We start from the raw sequence: 18,284 nt of genomic DNA, 5'->3' as shown, positions 1-18,284 counted from the left end.
ATAACACAAATGCAAAGTTTTGAATAATCTATTTTTGGTCAATGGCTTTTTTTTATCTTTTCAGATGTCGGTTCTGTATTTCCCTCAAAGGAAAAGCTTACGAACATGCTGATCTCTTTAAATTTGCCATACTGTTTCCAGCATTTATTAATTCAACAATTAACAACTCATGGAAGACTTTCTTTTTGTTACATGCAGCACTGCCAAATTTTGCCCTTCAACATGCCTCCTACTGAAATCTGCAGAAATAGAGATGCATCCCCCACAAGGACCTGTGCCTTTCTGACAGAACCAGGGCACTCCTACACGGCACAGCAGGGAGTTCACAGCATCCAGCCTGAACCTCTGAGGACTGCCAGCGATTTGCATGGCACAACAATATTTCCCTCTAACAGGGCAAGCTAATTTAGAGCACCCCAACCAAATATTCTCTGCTCTGATACACTGCACTTTGCAGAGTTTGCATGTACACTCTATAAACAAATAAGCCTGACATTAGAACCTGCAGCAGTGTGGCTACTAACATCTTACACAGCATTCCTGATCACTTTACACCACAGAACCTCACACAGCATGCCTAGAAATAAATTCGTTTGTGCCCAGTTGTCAGGGCATTAAAATAGATTTGCCACTACACTGCACAAAATTGAGTGCCACAAAGAAATGTACACATTTTTATTGAGTTTTAATGGACTCTGTCATCCATGTAATAAAGACTGCATCTCTGCATTTACACAGAGGTATATATTCATATCTCATAAAGTGCTGTCCAAATACCCCTCCCAACCAGTCAGGCAGGGCACTAGGGACCCAAGCAGAGAGCTTGCAGAGCATGAAGTGTGTAAGTTCTGGCAGAAACCCCAAAGTGTTGATTCATGCTCCCAAGTATCTCTTTTCCATGCGTCCTCTCTCTTGCTCTCTACAAGACTTTTAGATACTTTCAAAGGCATGCTCAGTTAATGGAACAGAGACTTATTTGCATTCTGGTGCTTTCTGGATCACTTTTGAGCAAAGTGACATTTGGGAAGTCTCATTTAAAATGCTAGTTAGACAAAGTGTATTAAACAAAGAACATGCATTGCCACTACCCTGTCAATGCCAAATTAACCTTCTTAGTCAAGAGCTAGGATCTCCTATTGTCTCCATTTTTAGGTGCTTTTTCCTCCAGCTGTACATTACGGTGTTACACCTCCTGGTTTCCCAAGAGCTCATGAACTATCACAGATAAGAGTCCTGTTTCAGCAGATATATATTTTAATGGCCAAATATTCAGGATGAGATGAAAGAAGCATTCACACATTACAGTATCGAAGGAAATAAAGGTATGCCCTCTGGAAATAGAAGGATTAATTAAAGTAGGCTAATGCAGGATTTGGTTGACTGGATTTCTAAATGTCTTTCCTCTGCTTTCTCTGATGATTTTCTTCATCATGCTATCTTTATCCAGTAATCATACACTACATTGCCAGTTGAGTAAGTAAATCCATTATAAATTTGTCAATACAGTCAGAGTGGGATAAAACTATGTTCCTATCCAATTTAGCAGCATTCTTTAAAGCACTTCCATAATCATAAAAGCAGGTTGTGACAGATACTGAAAGTTTTTTCAATTTTACCTTTACCAAAACACACATCCTTAAGGCTCTGACACCAATAAACGATAGGAAAATATGTCAATAGTCAAATCCCAAAACATTTACACAGTAAATGTTGTCTTTGCATTCAGTTATCTAGCACATTGGAGACAACCAAATCTAGTTGCACTTGTAACCTAAACTAAGGTTTCAGTTGAGACTCTTACAGAGAAAGAAAAACCTCATACATTAATTCCCAATTATGCAACAAAAGGCTCTTCTGTGGCATATATGCCACATTACTCAATGCAGCATTTCTCAATACACAAAGAACATAATCTGTCCATGTGAATTGCTTCACTATTGTAACTGATCACTAAAAAAAAATTTATTTTTATTTCATGCTTAGTTTAAGAAACTGATTTTTAAAGAAATTAGTTATTTATGTGGTTAAAGATACCACTTAAACATACTGGGCTAATTTGTTTATGCTTTAATTATTTTTTATGAGGCATTATCTATAGAATAACATTTTATAAAATATTTTAAATATCCTGTAAGACAGCAGCCTTTCAGACAAATTTCAGAGTTTCTAAATAGCATTTAGTAAGACTCAGGTTCCTAAATTACTTACATTTTCTTTAAACCAGAATAAATAGCAAAACATTACTTGGGATCTTTGGATGACTTGATTATATACAAATAAGAAATTTAATTAAGTAACCAGTTCTCAAGCACTTAACTAAGAATAGGTGGGTAAATAAACAATGATGACAGTAACTGCTGAAGGCATAAACAACCGTTTTAGACAGTTTGTGATAAGCAAACTGCTTTATCAATTAAATAAACAATTCTTTGTTTATCTCTCTTCTTAACAGGAGCCATTCTGAGACCTGTGCTCCATCATGGAAATGAAGGCCTCAGAAAAAGGAAAGAAAACCAACTTCAGCCTCATGTCTGGTGTTCTGCTTGTCTTTTACTATAATGCCAAATGGGCAATAAGTGCATTGTACATAATATGTGCACACACAGATACAGCTGCTTGTGGGGCTGCACTGCAAACCACGTTACTGAAATTATTTAGGATTAAGAAGCATTAAGAAGAGGGAGGGTTGCTTCAAATTTCTTCCATGATCTGGTACATAGCAGAAGATCATTGTACCAGCAAATGAAAGGGACTGGAAGCCCATGGATACTAGCAGAGCCAAAGATGATCAGCTACTCTGCCAAAGAAAACTTGTAGTGGAACTACTCTCCAGAACTGAGCTGGAGATAAACTTGGACTATAGAGGTTTTCATAGCTCAAAGGAACTCCTCTAGGTGAAATAATACCCCAGAGCTACACAATCATTTATAGTTGGGTGTTTGGGGTTCTATAAAATTTGAATTCAATGCAGCTGGGTACCAGTTTTCTTCACATTAAAGAGTGCAATGTCTTAAGTCTTGCAGCAGTGAAAAGCTTACACTGGTGCCAAGATTAAATATAAAACAGAGTTTAAAAAATCACTTAATGCTAGATAGTTAAGCCTTTCTGTGACTGCCAAAATGACAGGCTGATTTTCAAAGGTGCAAAATAGACAGAAGTTCCTCCTGACATCAGTGGAAATGCCTGGGTGTTCAACACCTATAAAAAATATGAGTGTTTCCTTAGATGCTTAAGTAATAATCATGGATACTAAATTTAGCCTGGGGTAGTCACTTTCCACAGAATCCTATGGTAGTAGAGGTGATCAAGGTTTTTCAGAGGGGCAGTTAAGAGTAGAATCTGTCTGCTCTAAATTAGGTTCTGCAAGTTATCCAAGTAATGGATGGCTGGCCTTCTCAAATTTATAAATTTTTTAACAGAAATAAAAACCTCTGATTTCAAGTTGAAGGAATTCTGGCAGTTCAGAGCAGTTGGGAGGAAGCATTTGAAGTAAACGAAAAATCTTACTCATATCAAGTACAGTAAACATTTATCACTGCCATCTGCCAAGCCAGCACAGAGGTACTACAACCACTTTTTTGGAGATGAAGACATGGGCAAAGCAATGTGTCCTTATAAGTCAAAAGTGGGTAAAACCAGGACCAGACACAGGAGCAGCAGTGCACCTTCTTGCACTTAGGACATAAATTTAGGATTTATTTTCTCCCCTCTATGCACATTCAGAAATTTTAGGTCCAATTATAAGAACTAACTAGAAATCAGCCAGACAGCTGTCACCTTCTGCTTCCCTCTGGACAGGCCTTCAAAAGTATGAAGTGTATTTCTACAAGCTACCATTTCAAGTAGGAGACACTTTCATAAAAGGAGATCATTGCATTTCAAAACCTTCTGCCCCTGTCTCTTCCTGCAGAGCAGTAACACCTGCCCTGTAAGCCTTTCACACCAGCAGTTTGAGGATTACTGAGACCACACTGCCTTGATCTGTACTGAAGTGTTCCCTGTACTGCCAGCAGGAAGAGCTGCTACAGGTTCTGTACAGAAACAGGCACAGAGGGTGGTCCTAACACTGTGTTTGCTGTTAATGTGAAAAGAGGAACCTTTTATCTTTAAATACCTGCCAAATTTTCTCGTGTAGAAATAGAGAATTATATAGGACCTGTATAGTTATTATAAGATTTATGCATCAAGTCTCTCAGCCAGAGGCATATTTCAAACCAACAAATCCAGTGATCTAAAAACATCACACACTCTTATCACAGCATTTCATGAAATGGTGTTCCCCAAACACTGAAAATGTGAAAAGTACCCCAAACTATGAGGAATGAAATTTAATTTAGGAAAAAATTGAATACTCAGTGTGAACACACTCTCCCCTTCTGATACCAGCTGAAAGTAAAGAGTGCATGGCCATAAAGGAGATATTCAGAGTCAGCAACTTCTCAGTGCTCACAGTGGAGGAATACCACATCAGCTACACATTGTTTATCCCAACAATTCTGGCTCAGAAGAAATTATGCTTGGCAGTAAAGCCATTGAAACCAACTCAACTTTGCCAACTGTGTAAGCACTTTTATATTTGTTTATTTGTAAGGCTATAAAATAACACACAGGAGGGACATTTTTTGACTTGGGACAAAGCAAAGCAGTACAAATTCTCATCTAATTCTGTTTAATTGACATGTTTCTTCCTGCATCAGATCTACCTGCATTCCAGCTGCAAATCCAATGCATCCTTCTGCAAGCAGAGTCTGCAGTACAATTTCTAAACTACTACTAATATCTACATATTAATCACCATTTACAACTAAAGAAAATCTTAATGCTCAGTCCTTTTGAAATTAATCAGTAGAACTGTAAAGTGCAATTCAGAAATTACTAGCTAAATTAAAAGTCATTAAATAGATCAGAATTTAAGCAACAGTGATCATTTCATGTGAGGCATTTGTTGGCATCTGATTTTTCCGTCATAATGATGTCTTCAGTCTTCTGAGAAGACAGAAGATGAAAGATTTTGACCTAGCCCCATTGACCAAAAGCAGTCAAAAGCTGTTTAGTTTAATTTGGAAATTGATGGTGCAATCATGGTGTTTTCTTCCTGATATTCATTAGTTTACAGAATTTCCCCCAGCCCAGCTTTTTTCTGCACAGGGCTAGAAATTGTACAAGCATGGATTCATTTTTACTGTGGTCTCAGGGCTGAAAACCCTCAGAGGTCTCCCAAGTAAATACCTTCCATGCTTCTCTCTTTAGCTCTGCAGTGACCCAAACAGATTCAGGCAAGATGCAGACATCCCACCCCCAAGAGATTATTGCAAAGTCCACTACTTAACACACAGCTTTTCTCTAGCTCTTAAGCACATTGGTTGCAGCTTATGGAAACCCACTTAGGTCCATACTTTCTTCCAATCCTTATTGTTTTACTAATTGGATCAGCGTATCTACAGACAGACGTTTTACTATGCAAATTTCAGGAGATATTGTGGTGTATATCTATGAGTAAAGGAAGCAGGTAGTCTTTGTTTCCCATTATAAAATGGTTCTGATCATTTCTTTTCATAATCTGTTGCTGTCAGATATTTGGGGGTCAATGGAAATTAACAGCTAAACTAAGACTGTAGGAATTATCAATTTGACAACACTTAAAAGCATACAGAGCCTGGAACGGGTCAACATTGAGAGGTTCATTTGAGTTTAAATAGGAAACATAATATTGATTGATTTCTCTCACTTAGCATTGGTAAAGAAAACCTTCCCATTCAAACAAAGTACCTACATAATCATTTCCTGTAAAGTGAATTTCGTAATAGTTTTGATTTTTCCTGTCTAATCCAGCAGCACACTATTCAGGGCTGCGCACTTTATTGACAGCTTCCAAGACAAAATAGGACCATTCCACTATCCTTTCAGCATGCTCCTCTCAAGCACCATTCCATGTAAGTAACATCAGCAAGAGGAATTTAACATGTTACTATTTTAAAAAGCACTAATCTCTGAGAGGCAAATTGTACAGAACAGGCCATAAACACATTCCCTATATCTACAGAGACTCCTTCTGCTCTCATGGCAACTCTTCACAGGATAAAAGAAATTGCCACTCCATGGCTTTCTGATGCATCAGTGTTTGATATTTGGGACACTTACAGTATATGTTGAGAAATCAAGACATGCTGTTGTAGGAAAAAAAATATGTTTGCCTATTGACTACAAAGTTCTCAGCAGACCTTCTGTGGGGCCATCTTCCACTGAGAATGCACATAGGATTTGAAAGAAAACAAGAGATGCCCTTTCTGTGTTCATAATGCTAGAGCTTTTGGCATCTACTGTTTGAAAAAAATTCTTGAAGCATCCAAAAGACGAGCATTTGGCGTTGGAATGCTGAAGCCTAGGTTTCTTAAGTTGCACTCTGTGTCTAGAGAGTATCATTTGGCAAGACATTGCTATTCTATACAAGACAGCCAAATACTTGCTGAACACTAGGGGAAAAAATCTAAAGGTAATATTGTTTCACTTTTTAACTAATAATACTAATAGAAAATCCTGCATTTTGGCCATCAGAATTCCCAATTCACCTACATAATCCTAATTATCTGCATAAAAGGTAAAGGAGGGAAAGAACTGCAGTGTAGGACACACCATATGAAATAGCATGTGCTACTCTGGCACATGGCTTTTCCATTATCATTCTGCTTTTGACTCTGGATGTTTTTCCTCCTGGCATTCAATCCCCTCTTGAAAGTAGTTCTAAAGCTACTCAACTCTTCATAAAAATACCCTCTTTATAAGAAATATGCAACTGTTAACAGGTTAGTACTAGGTAATGAGAAGTTCATACTCTCTTCAAAAGGAGAGGACCTTTTGCTTCCTCACACCTCCTACGTTCATGTCCAGACCCTACTCATGTTGCTCACTTGCAGAGGGGAATCCTTGCCTTCTCAACAATCTCACTGGTATTCCAAGTGGGTAAAAATGCCACCTCAGTAAAAACCCTCTAGTGGTGGTTTCTGTGTCTGCCGTGTGAGCCTAACCCCAAGGCTCATTATTCAAGGAAAGAATTTTACATGGTTTAAAACAAAAAAAAAACAAAAAAAAAAAAAAACAAACAAAAAAAGAAAAACAAAACAACAAAAAAAACCAAAACAAAAAACAAAACAAAAAAAAAACACATAAAAAAGAAAAAAAAACCCAAGCCAATTTTATTTCCAGATAATCTCAGTAAAAGAGGAAGACCTAGGCTGGAATGCCCTCCACACAATGAGGATATTGTTATATTCTCCACAACAATTTCAGTCTGGAGCCTGTAAATCCGTGAAAAGTGGTTCTGTAGAACTTAATTTTGCTGGTGGCATTAGTCTATCCTGCCAACCCTTTTCTGTCTTGTACTTATTCTTGATTCATTCATCTTTGCTTATTTTTCTTGCCCAATGAAGAATGAAGTTGTTCCTTTCCACTATATCTGTCTTCTCACCCACCAGTAAAATTCCTACAGGAAGAGGTTTCTGATAAGAAAGCAACTTAGATTCCATCCATAGAAGACCAAGAAAACTTTAGAGTAAATTCAGGATACTGACTGTAACTCTATTTATAGACTCTGAACTCAGTCTGAACACAAGGTCAATTTCTCTTTCAGGCTGCAATGAACCTCTCCAATCTGCTGAACTTAATAAAGCTGCAGCAACATATAAATAAGAACATTGTCCATAATCCATAGTTCTGATGGCTCCTGCCAAATAATTTGCCATACACATGACTTCCATATGGGTTTTTTGGGGTTTTTTTGTTTTTTTTTTTTCGTTGTTGTTGTTGTTTGTAAGGACAACAAGAGTTATATTACCAGCCAAAGGAGGTAATGCAGATAAATCCTTATAGGTCACACTGGAAAAGTAACCTGATATGCATTGCTGAAGACTGAAAAGACACAGCTTTTCTCCTTAAGAATATTTTCCAAAGTCCTCACTCATGCACAATGTTCAGTGTCATCAAGTAGATATGCATTCAGAAAGAGGTCAATATCAAGGTAAATAAATATTTTAAATAATCTTGTTTATTTTATACCACTATAAATACGCTATCCAAATGGCCATCATTTACATTGACTTCTGCATTAACAAAGAAGTGGCACCACAGAGCAAGCTAGAATAAGATCATTTATCTATAACAATGTCAGTATGGCAAGGAACATGTTCCCAGTTCCTTCCTTACATGTGTTAGGGCAATCGTGTCAGACAGGTTTTTATAACTGAAGAAGGTACATGTTAAATGTGTGAGCTCTGTTTAATGCCTTCCAATACAACTGTCCTGAAAAAGGGAACACACTTGTTTTACCTTCCTTGGAAATCCAACAAACCACAATTCATGTCAAAGTTTTAAAAAGCACACTCACTCTTATAATTACTTACATCAAAAGATGCATATATGCAAGAGCCACGTTAAACGCATGGCTCACCAAGCAGTGTTGGCAGATCAAAAACATTGCAAAAATACAGTGTGTGTGCATTTCAAGTAGCATTGCTGTGTTTGGCTTCCTAAACTAAGGGACACTGCATTTCCTTATGTTCCTTTTAGTTCTACTGAGATACAGGGAAGGAAAAATGAAAAGGTTTGTGGAGTCTTGAACTTTTCTTGAAAACTTAAGAAATAAATATATTATGAGGAAAAGAAATTATGTTTTAAGTCTTCCATTATAAGCTAGTATGATTTCCACTTCCAATCCAGTCCAGCAGGGTAAGGAATAAAAGACAGCTGATCTCTCGTCTGACAGACCATAGAACAAACCACTTCTACCACTTCTTACAAACATCACTGCTGTCCTCCTTCTACCAGTGAGAAAACTGAGGTCAGAGGTGAGTTGACCTTGTCTAGGGTTACAGAGCAGAATGAAGAAAATAATCCCACCCTCTCTGGTCAGGCTTTCTAATTTCCAATACTTTTCTATTTCTGTGTAGGACTGAAGAAACAAGGGGCCACTTTCATAGATCTTTCAGCTGCTGTTTTAGCACACATGGGCAGTGGAAGTGTAGTGGGTCAAGGAGCAGACTTCAGAAGTCTCTTATGGTACACATCTATATATTCAAAAGACACAAAGGCCATGGTGCTCTATTTATTTTCGACAGTAGACAGCATGTCCATCCAAAATAAAATTTTTGCTTTCTTTAAAGTTGCTATCTGAAATGCCCAGGCACATTTAAGTTTTTGCCAAGAGCGTCTAATGCAAAAATGGGCAAAATGTTGCATTTTCTTATATCCTGAATTGACAGAGGCTAAATTTTACCTCAGCCAACTCATTTAAATTGTTCACATTCAGAGAGCCAGTGCTAAACTACAACTCAGCTTTCCTTCCTTTAGTGTTCTTCATGTATTTTTGGACACCTGCAACCACCAAGGAGCCTGGATTACAGCAGACCATAATATTCTACGAACCACAGTTATAATTAGGTGTCACCTCCATTGTAATCCTATGGATGTCATCATGTGTTACCAGCATCTGTTGACAGATTTCATACCAGGCATATCACTGAAATGGCAAGTCTGGAGAGGGCAGCCCACAATAGAAACAATGGCATTTATTTTTGGTTTGTTCCAAGACTGTCTAATAGAAAATATATGCTGCCAACTGCCAGGGCTCCACCAAGATCACTTCTGAATATTGTATTACCAGTTAGAACAAATATCTGTGCCCATGTACTTGCAGTCTTCTCCTAATGAATAAGGAAACTAAGAAAGCACTTTCTGCAACTGTCTTAGCACAGATTAGGAAAATATAGAAGCCTTGACATTCTGCAAGGTTTATCAGGCCCTTTATCATGCGAGTACTTACTTTTCACGTAATAATAAATTCAGACTTCTTTCCAAGATGAAGAATAAGACTCCTCTCTTATAAATTTTATTTGAATGTGGTATCAAATTAATATTAAAACTAAACCCTGGGAACTGACAACATTAAGTAGCAAAACCACACTCTCTACTCTATGGAAGCAGAGTCTGTTTTAATTTGACAGTGTGGAAATTTGACTTTCTGCTGAAGTACTGCTTGTTCAGAGGAGTGGAAACATAAAATTTTCAATGCATTTAATTGCTGCACGCTTTCCTGTAAGAATCAAGACACTTATTATAAGAATGTCTACCTAACCCAAACTCTTTACTTTTTAACATTTATCTGCATTGAAGAAAAACTGCATTAGAGTGCATTAGTATCTAGGAACCTGCCCATTTTCTATTGAAATCAGCCTTCTCTGAAATAATGGACAATTGAATCCTAATCAGATGTAACACAACCTCTTACACTGAGCAGTTTCAAATCACTAAAGCACTTCAGCACTAATTTTCATTCTCATGATAAAACATGAAAGTATAGTTCACCATCTGAAGAGTGACAAATTAAAACAAATGCCTGTGTTGATGAGTACAATTTAATTATTAGTTAGGAGTTGCAGCAGCTGGTAGATCAAGAAAAGTGAACTTCAACTTAGAGCAGAACTTCTCCCCTTATCCTCACACAGTGGGATTTGAACAGGTATGAATTTAAGAAAATGAACAAAAACAGCTAAAAATAACAAGAGAAAGGGTACAAGCTAAATCTGAGAGGAAAATATTGCTTCTACAAATTTTAATGGAAAACCAAACCCACGGGCCCCAACTATTCTAACAGCTCTAACTTTTATAATTACACTTTTATAGTATAGCTTTTATAGAAGCTGTAACAGTGGGAGAGACTGTCATTAGGTCTAAATTGTTACCTTCTACTTAAGCTGCTCATCTATGCAAAATGCATATTCAACCTTATTGTCCAGACCACTGTCTCTCACTCCCTCCCTTTTTTTCATTCTTGTAACCAGCAGATAACCTTTTAATCCCAGATCTGTCAGCTGTGACTTCAACATCACCTTTTAAATTAGGAAGCAATAAATCCTTTGCATTATTTCATCTTTTCTTTCCATATGCTACTTAAAACTTAATTTTATGAAATTAGATATTGCAACTATTACTAAAGTACCAAAGCATTGATGTGACTGCTGCTGGGATCATAATTTCTGCCTATGTTCAGAAAAAGAACATGAACAGTACTTGGTGGCATAATAGCTTTCTTATACCTACAAGGCAAGAAGCATTTCTTCTAAACTGTGTATTCTGAGGAATTTACAGACATGTTGGTTTTTTCCCCCCAGACAGTGAATTGGCATATAGGAACATAATCATGACATAAAGTTTTCCAAATATAGCCTGGATATATTTCTAAGCAATATTTTCCTTGTCAGGTGAATCAGTCAGAATGGAGATAAATAATAAATTCTAATAAGACTCAACTTGCAAGATTGCAATTTCAAAAGTGACTTCTCAGTCTGCTCTCAGAAATATTGCAAAGTTTTCTGCACACTCGTTTTGAACCATTGTCATTCATCCTTGTTTAAAATTGCAATTTACTCTTTTTGAAAATCAACCAGGCATACACATCAATTCAGCCTGCTTTCCAATAGGAAGACCCAGGAAGTAAAATTAAAAGTTACTGAAATTCTTATCCATAAATATAGAGGTACTGACAGAATACTTGCAGTGCAATACAAAAATAACTCCTGACTCCCATGAATTATTTTCATCGGACATAAGTTTCACTTAAGAATTAAAAAAATTGAATGCTGTATACTAAAAATAAGGCATAGCTACTATACATTATATACATGGTTTATACAACGTAAAATATATTTTATTAGTACCCTGACAATTCCAGACACAGCATGGCAGTAAGACAGGGCATCATTCCACAGAGAACACACAGACAGATATACATTATTTCCAGACCTTCCTTTGCTGTTTCTCCCATGCTGGGTCCAGGAGAAGATCCCTGTCCCATTCTTCTTCTTGGGTCATGTACTCATCCTCTTCATAGTTGTAGGTGTACTGCATGTTTGTTTCTATCTGATTCATGCTATTCATGCTACCCAGGGATCAGCTTCAGCTGCTGTGGCTTCTACTACAATTTAAGTTTCGTGCACTTGCTGAGAGGTTGTAGGTAGCAGTGTCTTTTTTTTTTTTTTTTCTTTTTGCAGGGCGACAGGAAATGAGTATTGACTGATCTTGCAGAGGCTGACACTGCCAGGCAGGCGCTGCCCTGCGATGACCCTGCTTCCCGGTGTCCTGTCCCTGCGGCGGAGCACGGCGCGGCCGCGAGCCGCCGCCTATTATCGCCGCCGCCCCGGCCCCGGCCCCGCCCCGGCCCCGGCCCCGGCCCCGGCCGCACCTGCCCTTCGTTTCGCTTTGTTTCCCTCGTACGGACACGCATTCCCCTCCCCAGGGCCCGCCTACCACCTGCTAATGCAGTCCGACACTGCTCAGCCTTCGTCTGAGCCCGTGTCCCGCCTTGAGCCACTTGGCACTTGCAGATTAAGGATTACACGAGACAGCCCAGCAAGGACACCCAAGCCATAGACTGTTTTCTAGGTCTGGACTTAACGAGACAGCATGAAAACACAACTTTTAAAAGCAGCACACGTTTTTGTCAAAAAAACACGCTCAGTAAACCCAAAAGCAGGCACCAATAAGCGCGTACAAAACTCTGTGGAACCAGTAACTTTCCAAGTGTGTGGCAGGAACTATTTCCCCGTGCTGCGAACAGGGCAAAATCTCAAAGGATAGCGCTAAGATCAAGCATCCCGGCAAGCATGTCTGGCATCTCCCGTGCCCTCTCATTTCACTTGCTTTGGCAACAATATTTCTTCTGGGAATTGGCAAGTTTACTACGTTCTTCATGGAGCTTGTCATTCATGCCTGCACCTATCACCGGCCAAGGTCATCTTCTCTAGCGGCGTCCACACTGGATACAATACCAACCTCACCTAGAAACAGAAAATGCTCACCAAAGCTGAGCTTTTGGAAGCCTTAACTTTCAAAACCAGGTTAAGCGGAAACTGTGCTCATTAAAGGCTCAATATGTCTCCAAGCCAATGGGAATGAATGACCAGGACATCTTACAGCATATGCCCTCCATTTCACATTGCTAACTAAAGTGCTGTTTTCTTCCAATTCACCTTCTATCCCTTAACTCACAATAAACAGAAAAATGTGCTGCACACATGCACAGAAAATACTACTCCTCAGCTCAAAAAGACTTCATAAATGTAGCATTAAGGTTGCAAATTGGAATTCAGAAGACGATTGCAACAAATCATGCAATAATAGCATGCTGAACTTCTGAAGACTGATGTACATACTGTGAGAAACAGCCTAAAAGTGAAATTCCGAATCTAAGCAGCCAGACAGAACCACATGCTTTTCACCTGCTCAGTGCAAATCATCTCAAGGTTGCTACACATCTGTCTGCATAACAAAGTAAATGCTATGCTTAGCCTTTTTTTGTTCAAACACAGATGAACATTTTCTTAGTATACTCTGAGACAGGATCAAATAGTAATTACAAAACAACATAATCCATGTGTGTACACATTATATGTATGCTGGTATAACTTGTGTGGTTCATTTTTACAGCTTGGTAGTCACCTGTGGTTTTCAATACAAGTCTAACTGCAAGCACTTAAATGACAATTCAAATCTTCAAAGTCAGTAAAACTGTTTCTTCTTATTCGCTATATAGAGCACAGGAGAAGTTTCTAAAGGAGATGCAGGAAGAAGTCAGAGGAGTCCTAGAAGTACACAAAAAATTGTAATGCTGTGACCCATGCAAAGAGCTCTCCTGCACTGATGAAACCTGTGACCTCCCATGCACTCCCTCATTAGAGGGGGGCCATTGCAGCCAGCTTTGTGCCTTTTCCTGGCACTGCTGTGTCTGGGGATCTACATGGATGGAAATGGTTCTGCACCAGTCCCCACTGTGCAGTACAGGTGAGCCTTACAGGTACTGATGGCTTCATACAGGGAGGTATTAGCTACAACCCACATTTTAATGTTGGTCCTAACCCTCTAATATGGGCCAGGGTGCCCACCTCAGTCATGAAATAAAAACTGAGGTGCTTTGGCAAAGAATTTCTTTGACAAAGAATATCCAATCACACTGTGCATTAGGACTGGAATCAGACCCACGTCTAGATTTCTAGAAATCAAAGGACATTTTACCCAAATTGTCAAGAATTCTTAAAGAAGGTTATTAAGTTTTTCATAAAATAACTGGATTTTCTCAAAATACAGCTAGCCACTGCTGCAAAGGTACTGTTCATTTTTATATGTTTACTTGGTACATAGGTAAACACTACTTGATAACAAACCAAATAAAATAAAAATGCCTTCATTGTTCCTAGGAACCAACAATGAGAACCATAGCATCCCTCACCTGGTCTGACAGATTAAAAATTTGGCTATATCAGTCCATTTTGTATCAAAAAATATTTCAGAATGAAAAATCTTTTTAATTCTGAAAATGTCAAAATAGGAGCCTTCAACATGGTCAGCATGCATTTTGGGAACATTGGGCTTTTTACCCATGAAATAGGAAGCTAAATGGAGTAGCCCCATTTTTTAAAAAAATCCTGCCTATCTTGATGGAATCTGACCTGCTTTAGGTTCTCTAACTGCTTACTGCCTCTTAATCAGACAACATGAGTAGGCAGTGGAGATATTTATAGATGGAGCTTTAGGAGGAGTATCTGGTATTTTGTTTACTACTTTAATTTAATTGTATAAACTCTGTGGATGGTAATGAGACACATATGAATGGAGGTCCATACTGGAAAGAGAGCCAAACATGAAGTGGGAAGGGAGCTGCCTCTTTCAGCTCAACAAGAGAAAAGGAAAGCTGTGCCTAGCACAGTACCATGAATAAAGTAGTTTGCTTCACCCAACTTCTTCACACACCCAAGGTAGGTTAGGACTATTCCCAAATATACCTGGCAGAGTTGTGTAGCCATGAACTATGTGTGCCTAAAGAGAATGAAAATAAAACCAAAAAAGAAATAAGCAACCTGAGCAGAAAAGAATGGACAAAAGTCTCAGAGAAAAAGAAACACAATGAACTATATGAATAGGGAATCTGAAGCTGACATGGCAAGGCACCTGAAAGTCAGCAAGTGTATTTAAGGAAGAAATGACACAGGTTATTTACAATGAGGCAAGACAAACGAATATTCATGACTACCAAACAGATTAGAAACAGTAAGGTGGCAGAGGGAGATCAGGAGTAGAGATGGCAGAGCTGAATTGTCAACTACTTTTATCTTTTATTTGGCAGAAGATGTGCAGCTGTAGTTCATGCTAACATATACACTAGTAAAGGTCTACCCAGAAGAATGGTACCTCAAACACAGGAGAACATTATGGCAAACAGGCATCACTTCCCATGCATGAGGAGCACCAAAAGGCCAGACCTTTCCTAGCAGCAGCAGGTCTGTGAGTTCACACAAGTGCCACCCAAGTGAAGGCCTTCTAGTATGCTTTGCATGAAGCTCCTTGAGAATCAAAGGGCTTTTCTACCTAAACACATTAATCTCTATCGTTCTTCTTAATGAAATTGAAGGTTTTCACAGAGTTTATTTTTAACATTCATTTACTTGTCAAAAGCCATCATCATTCTTTCAAGAACTGTCTTTTGCATTTCTACTTTCTCAGATTTTCAATCTTTCAACATGTTTCTTATGCTTCCCTCTCACAGAATTGTAGAATAAATTGACAACTTTTAATAAAACTTTAAAAAAGCTGAACACTGCAAGTGTTTCACCAGATCATCCTTCTATTTGAACTTAATGAGATCTAGAATAAGAAATGAGCCAGATTTCTCTACTTAAATAATTGCCTGTGAAACAATCAATTGACATCAAATGGTCACCATTAGTTTTGAGCTGTAACACTTCTGTGTAGGAACACAATAGTTGATATCTGCCAAAACTGTCTCAGGAAGGCCACAGGAAGATAAAGAATCTTATGAGAGCTCAATCAGCCATTGAGTCTTTAAGTAATCATCTTGTCCTAGTCACAACCCATTTCTTTGTGAAAAAGAACAGTAGGATGCTTTCTCAAGAAAGAAGTCAATGAAAGGTAAAAGAAAATAAATTCAAAGTGACTATTTGTCTGTGTAAACTGTTAATAGAATCTGAAAACGGGGATCAAAAAGCTTTTTATTTTCAAAGCATGCCATAATTGTCTCTTGTGCATAAAATATATTTTTGCTTGTAGCAAATATCCACTAGTTTAAAGCTCAACCAAGATAAATCTGAATTATTTAAGAAAATTATTATTTAGATTGGGCCAAAATGTTGGACTATATTAAAAACTATGCATAAATTTCCCTAACAAAGCTAAGCAGAAAGGTAAGGTGTATTATAAAATGCATTCATCATTTATTAGAGGTGTTTCGGGTTTGTGGTTTGTTTTTTTTTTTTTTTTTTTTTTTTTGCCATACAATAAATATAACCTGCCTTCTTCAATATAAGAAACACACTATATTGTAAGAAAAAAACAAAGAAATTAAATTCATTTTGTAAAGGTAGTATGAATAAACTTTAAACTCACTTAATATTTCTGACACCAACACATACATAAGAAAAACAAAGAAAGAAGAGAACAGAGCCATACATCTGGGAACCAAACCCTAATTTTCTCTGAGCTAAGGAAAAGCACTGTGGGCACTGAGCATATTTAGCCCTCCCACATTTAGCACCAAGAAGCACAAACTTTGAAAAATCTCCATGCTAATCATATGTGGTGATATTAACTAGACAGTAGCAAATTATTTTTTAAAGTATATTATTTCTAATGACAGGTTTGGAAATAAAAATTAAGAAAGAACATAAAAAATTCATTTGCTGGCTTCATAGTAACAACTGTCATTGTCAGAAGACCCCGAAGTGTTTCATCAGCTATATATAGAGACAACTTACTCTGTCCCTGGAATTCAGCCATGGATGAAGTGTAGCAAGAAACATTTATGGGACCAACAAATACTACCAAAGCATAGCTTGGGCTTCAGGGGCATGGAGAAAATGCTGACTGCACTGACATCACCGGCTTTTGCCAACCCTTTGTGCGGAAGGAAAATCACGGGGCTGAGATGTGGTGTGACCATGCCAGCTCAAGATGCCCTTATGTGACCTTGAACAAACCAATTCAGATAAAAATTTCCCAAAAACCTGAGTGTTCACTTGTTAGACTACTCTCACTGAGAGAAACAAACCTATTGTACCACACTCTGCCATCTCTGAAACTGTGTCAGCAATGCTTGCTTTGGTCCCTAGTGTCCACCTAGGAAAGAATTTTCAGGAGCAGAGGTTTTGTCTGTCTAAAAGCCCTGAGGAATCCACACAATTATGATTACAGTGTGCTTTACCCATAACACATCCTTCACCTCCATGTTCACCACTCGTGACTGTGTGTGGCCTGCACCCAAACATCCCTAGCATTATTCCAGGATGTCAGGGATTTAGGGTCCCTTGTACCCTGGAAGCAGTGTTCCCACTGTTTGTAGGGCCATGCTTAGAGCCCTGCATCCTGCACAGCAGATGGCCCTGGTTCTCAGAGGGGGTTCAGGGCAGCAGGAATCGATCAGCACCTGGTCTCTGCCAGCGTCACTAGGCAGTACTGTAATACATAGTAACAATCACAAACTGCATGGCAAGTGCTGAAAGCTGTAACGTAGCTGGGCAAACCCTCTACTGATGGCACTGCCAGGCAGCACTACACAAGATCATCTCTCATGAATGAGAAGAGCCCTCACAGGCTTCACATTCTGATGCATTTCTAGTCATAAGGAACCACAACACCTGAAGTCCCTTATCCCTTGAGCTAGGCTCTCGAGGGCGCCTTTTTGGTTTAACAGTTATTGTCAGGGTAGGTGCAACTCAAAAAGACAGATTAGATCATGGACTAAATAATATCAGAAGCTTTGATAGATGCTTTGCACAGATTAGAAGTGGGCAAAGGAAAAACTGGGGAAAGTACATTATAATTTTATATATCACACAACAGTCAGTCTTGGCACACTGAAGCTGTGGAGCAATACACACAGTAACAGGTGGGGAAACCACAAATAGGGCTGGCGTAATAGTGGAAAAAATGGTGAGACAGATCCAGGATTTTAAAAATGGTTCAGTGACGAGAATGCAAGGGGCAGGACTAGGGGTATAGCATGGCCTGTTACAAACCTTTTGAAGAAACCTTCGCACACCATGTGTTCCCAGAATCCTATGTTCCTATTTTATGCTGGCTTAGCTTTACCACAGAGAGATACTAAGCAAGGATAAACTGTGTGACTAAGGCAATGAGAAAGCTGCAACTGATGACACAATTTGTAATTCATTAATACAACCAGTTAAAAAAAAATTCCTTTGTAGGCTAGCCTGCAACCCTGAACT

The 18,284-nt window shown here is 38.5% G+C and overlaps 1 protein-coding gene across 1 annotated transcript in view; it reads right to left on the bottom strand.

Moving 5' to 3' along the window:
* Positions 1–12,163, bottom strand: part of ACTN2 (actinin alpha 2) — a 66,933-nt gene extending 54,770 nt beyond the window's left edge. The window contains exon 1 of the mRNA XM_021527082.2: positions 11,794–12,163. Coding sequence (XP_021382757.1) covers positions 11,794–11,928 — 135 coding nt within the window. The 5' untranslated portion in view covers positions 11,929–12,163. The remainder of the gene's footprint in view (positions 1–11,793) is intronic.
* Between the last annotated feature and the right edge of the window lie 6,121 nt (positions 12,164–18,284).

The sequence above is a fragment of the Lonchura striata genome, chromosome 3 (assembly GCF_046129695.1).
Source record: "Lonchura striata isolate bLonStr1 chromosome 3, bLonStr1.mat, whole genome shotgun sequence".
Lineage (NCBI taxonomy): Eukaryota > Metazoa > Chordata > Aves > Passeriformes > Estrildidae > Lonchura > Lonchura striata.
The sequence above is the reverse complement of the archived record's forward strand: the minus strand, read 5'-3'. Positions and strand labels throughout refer to the sequence as shown.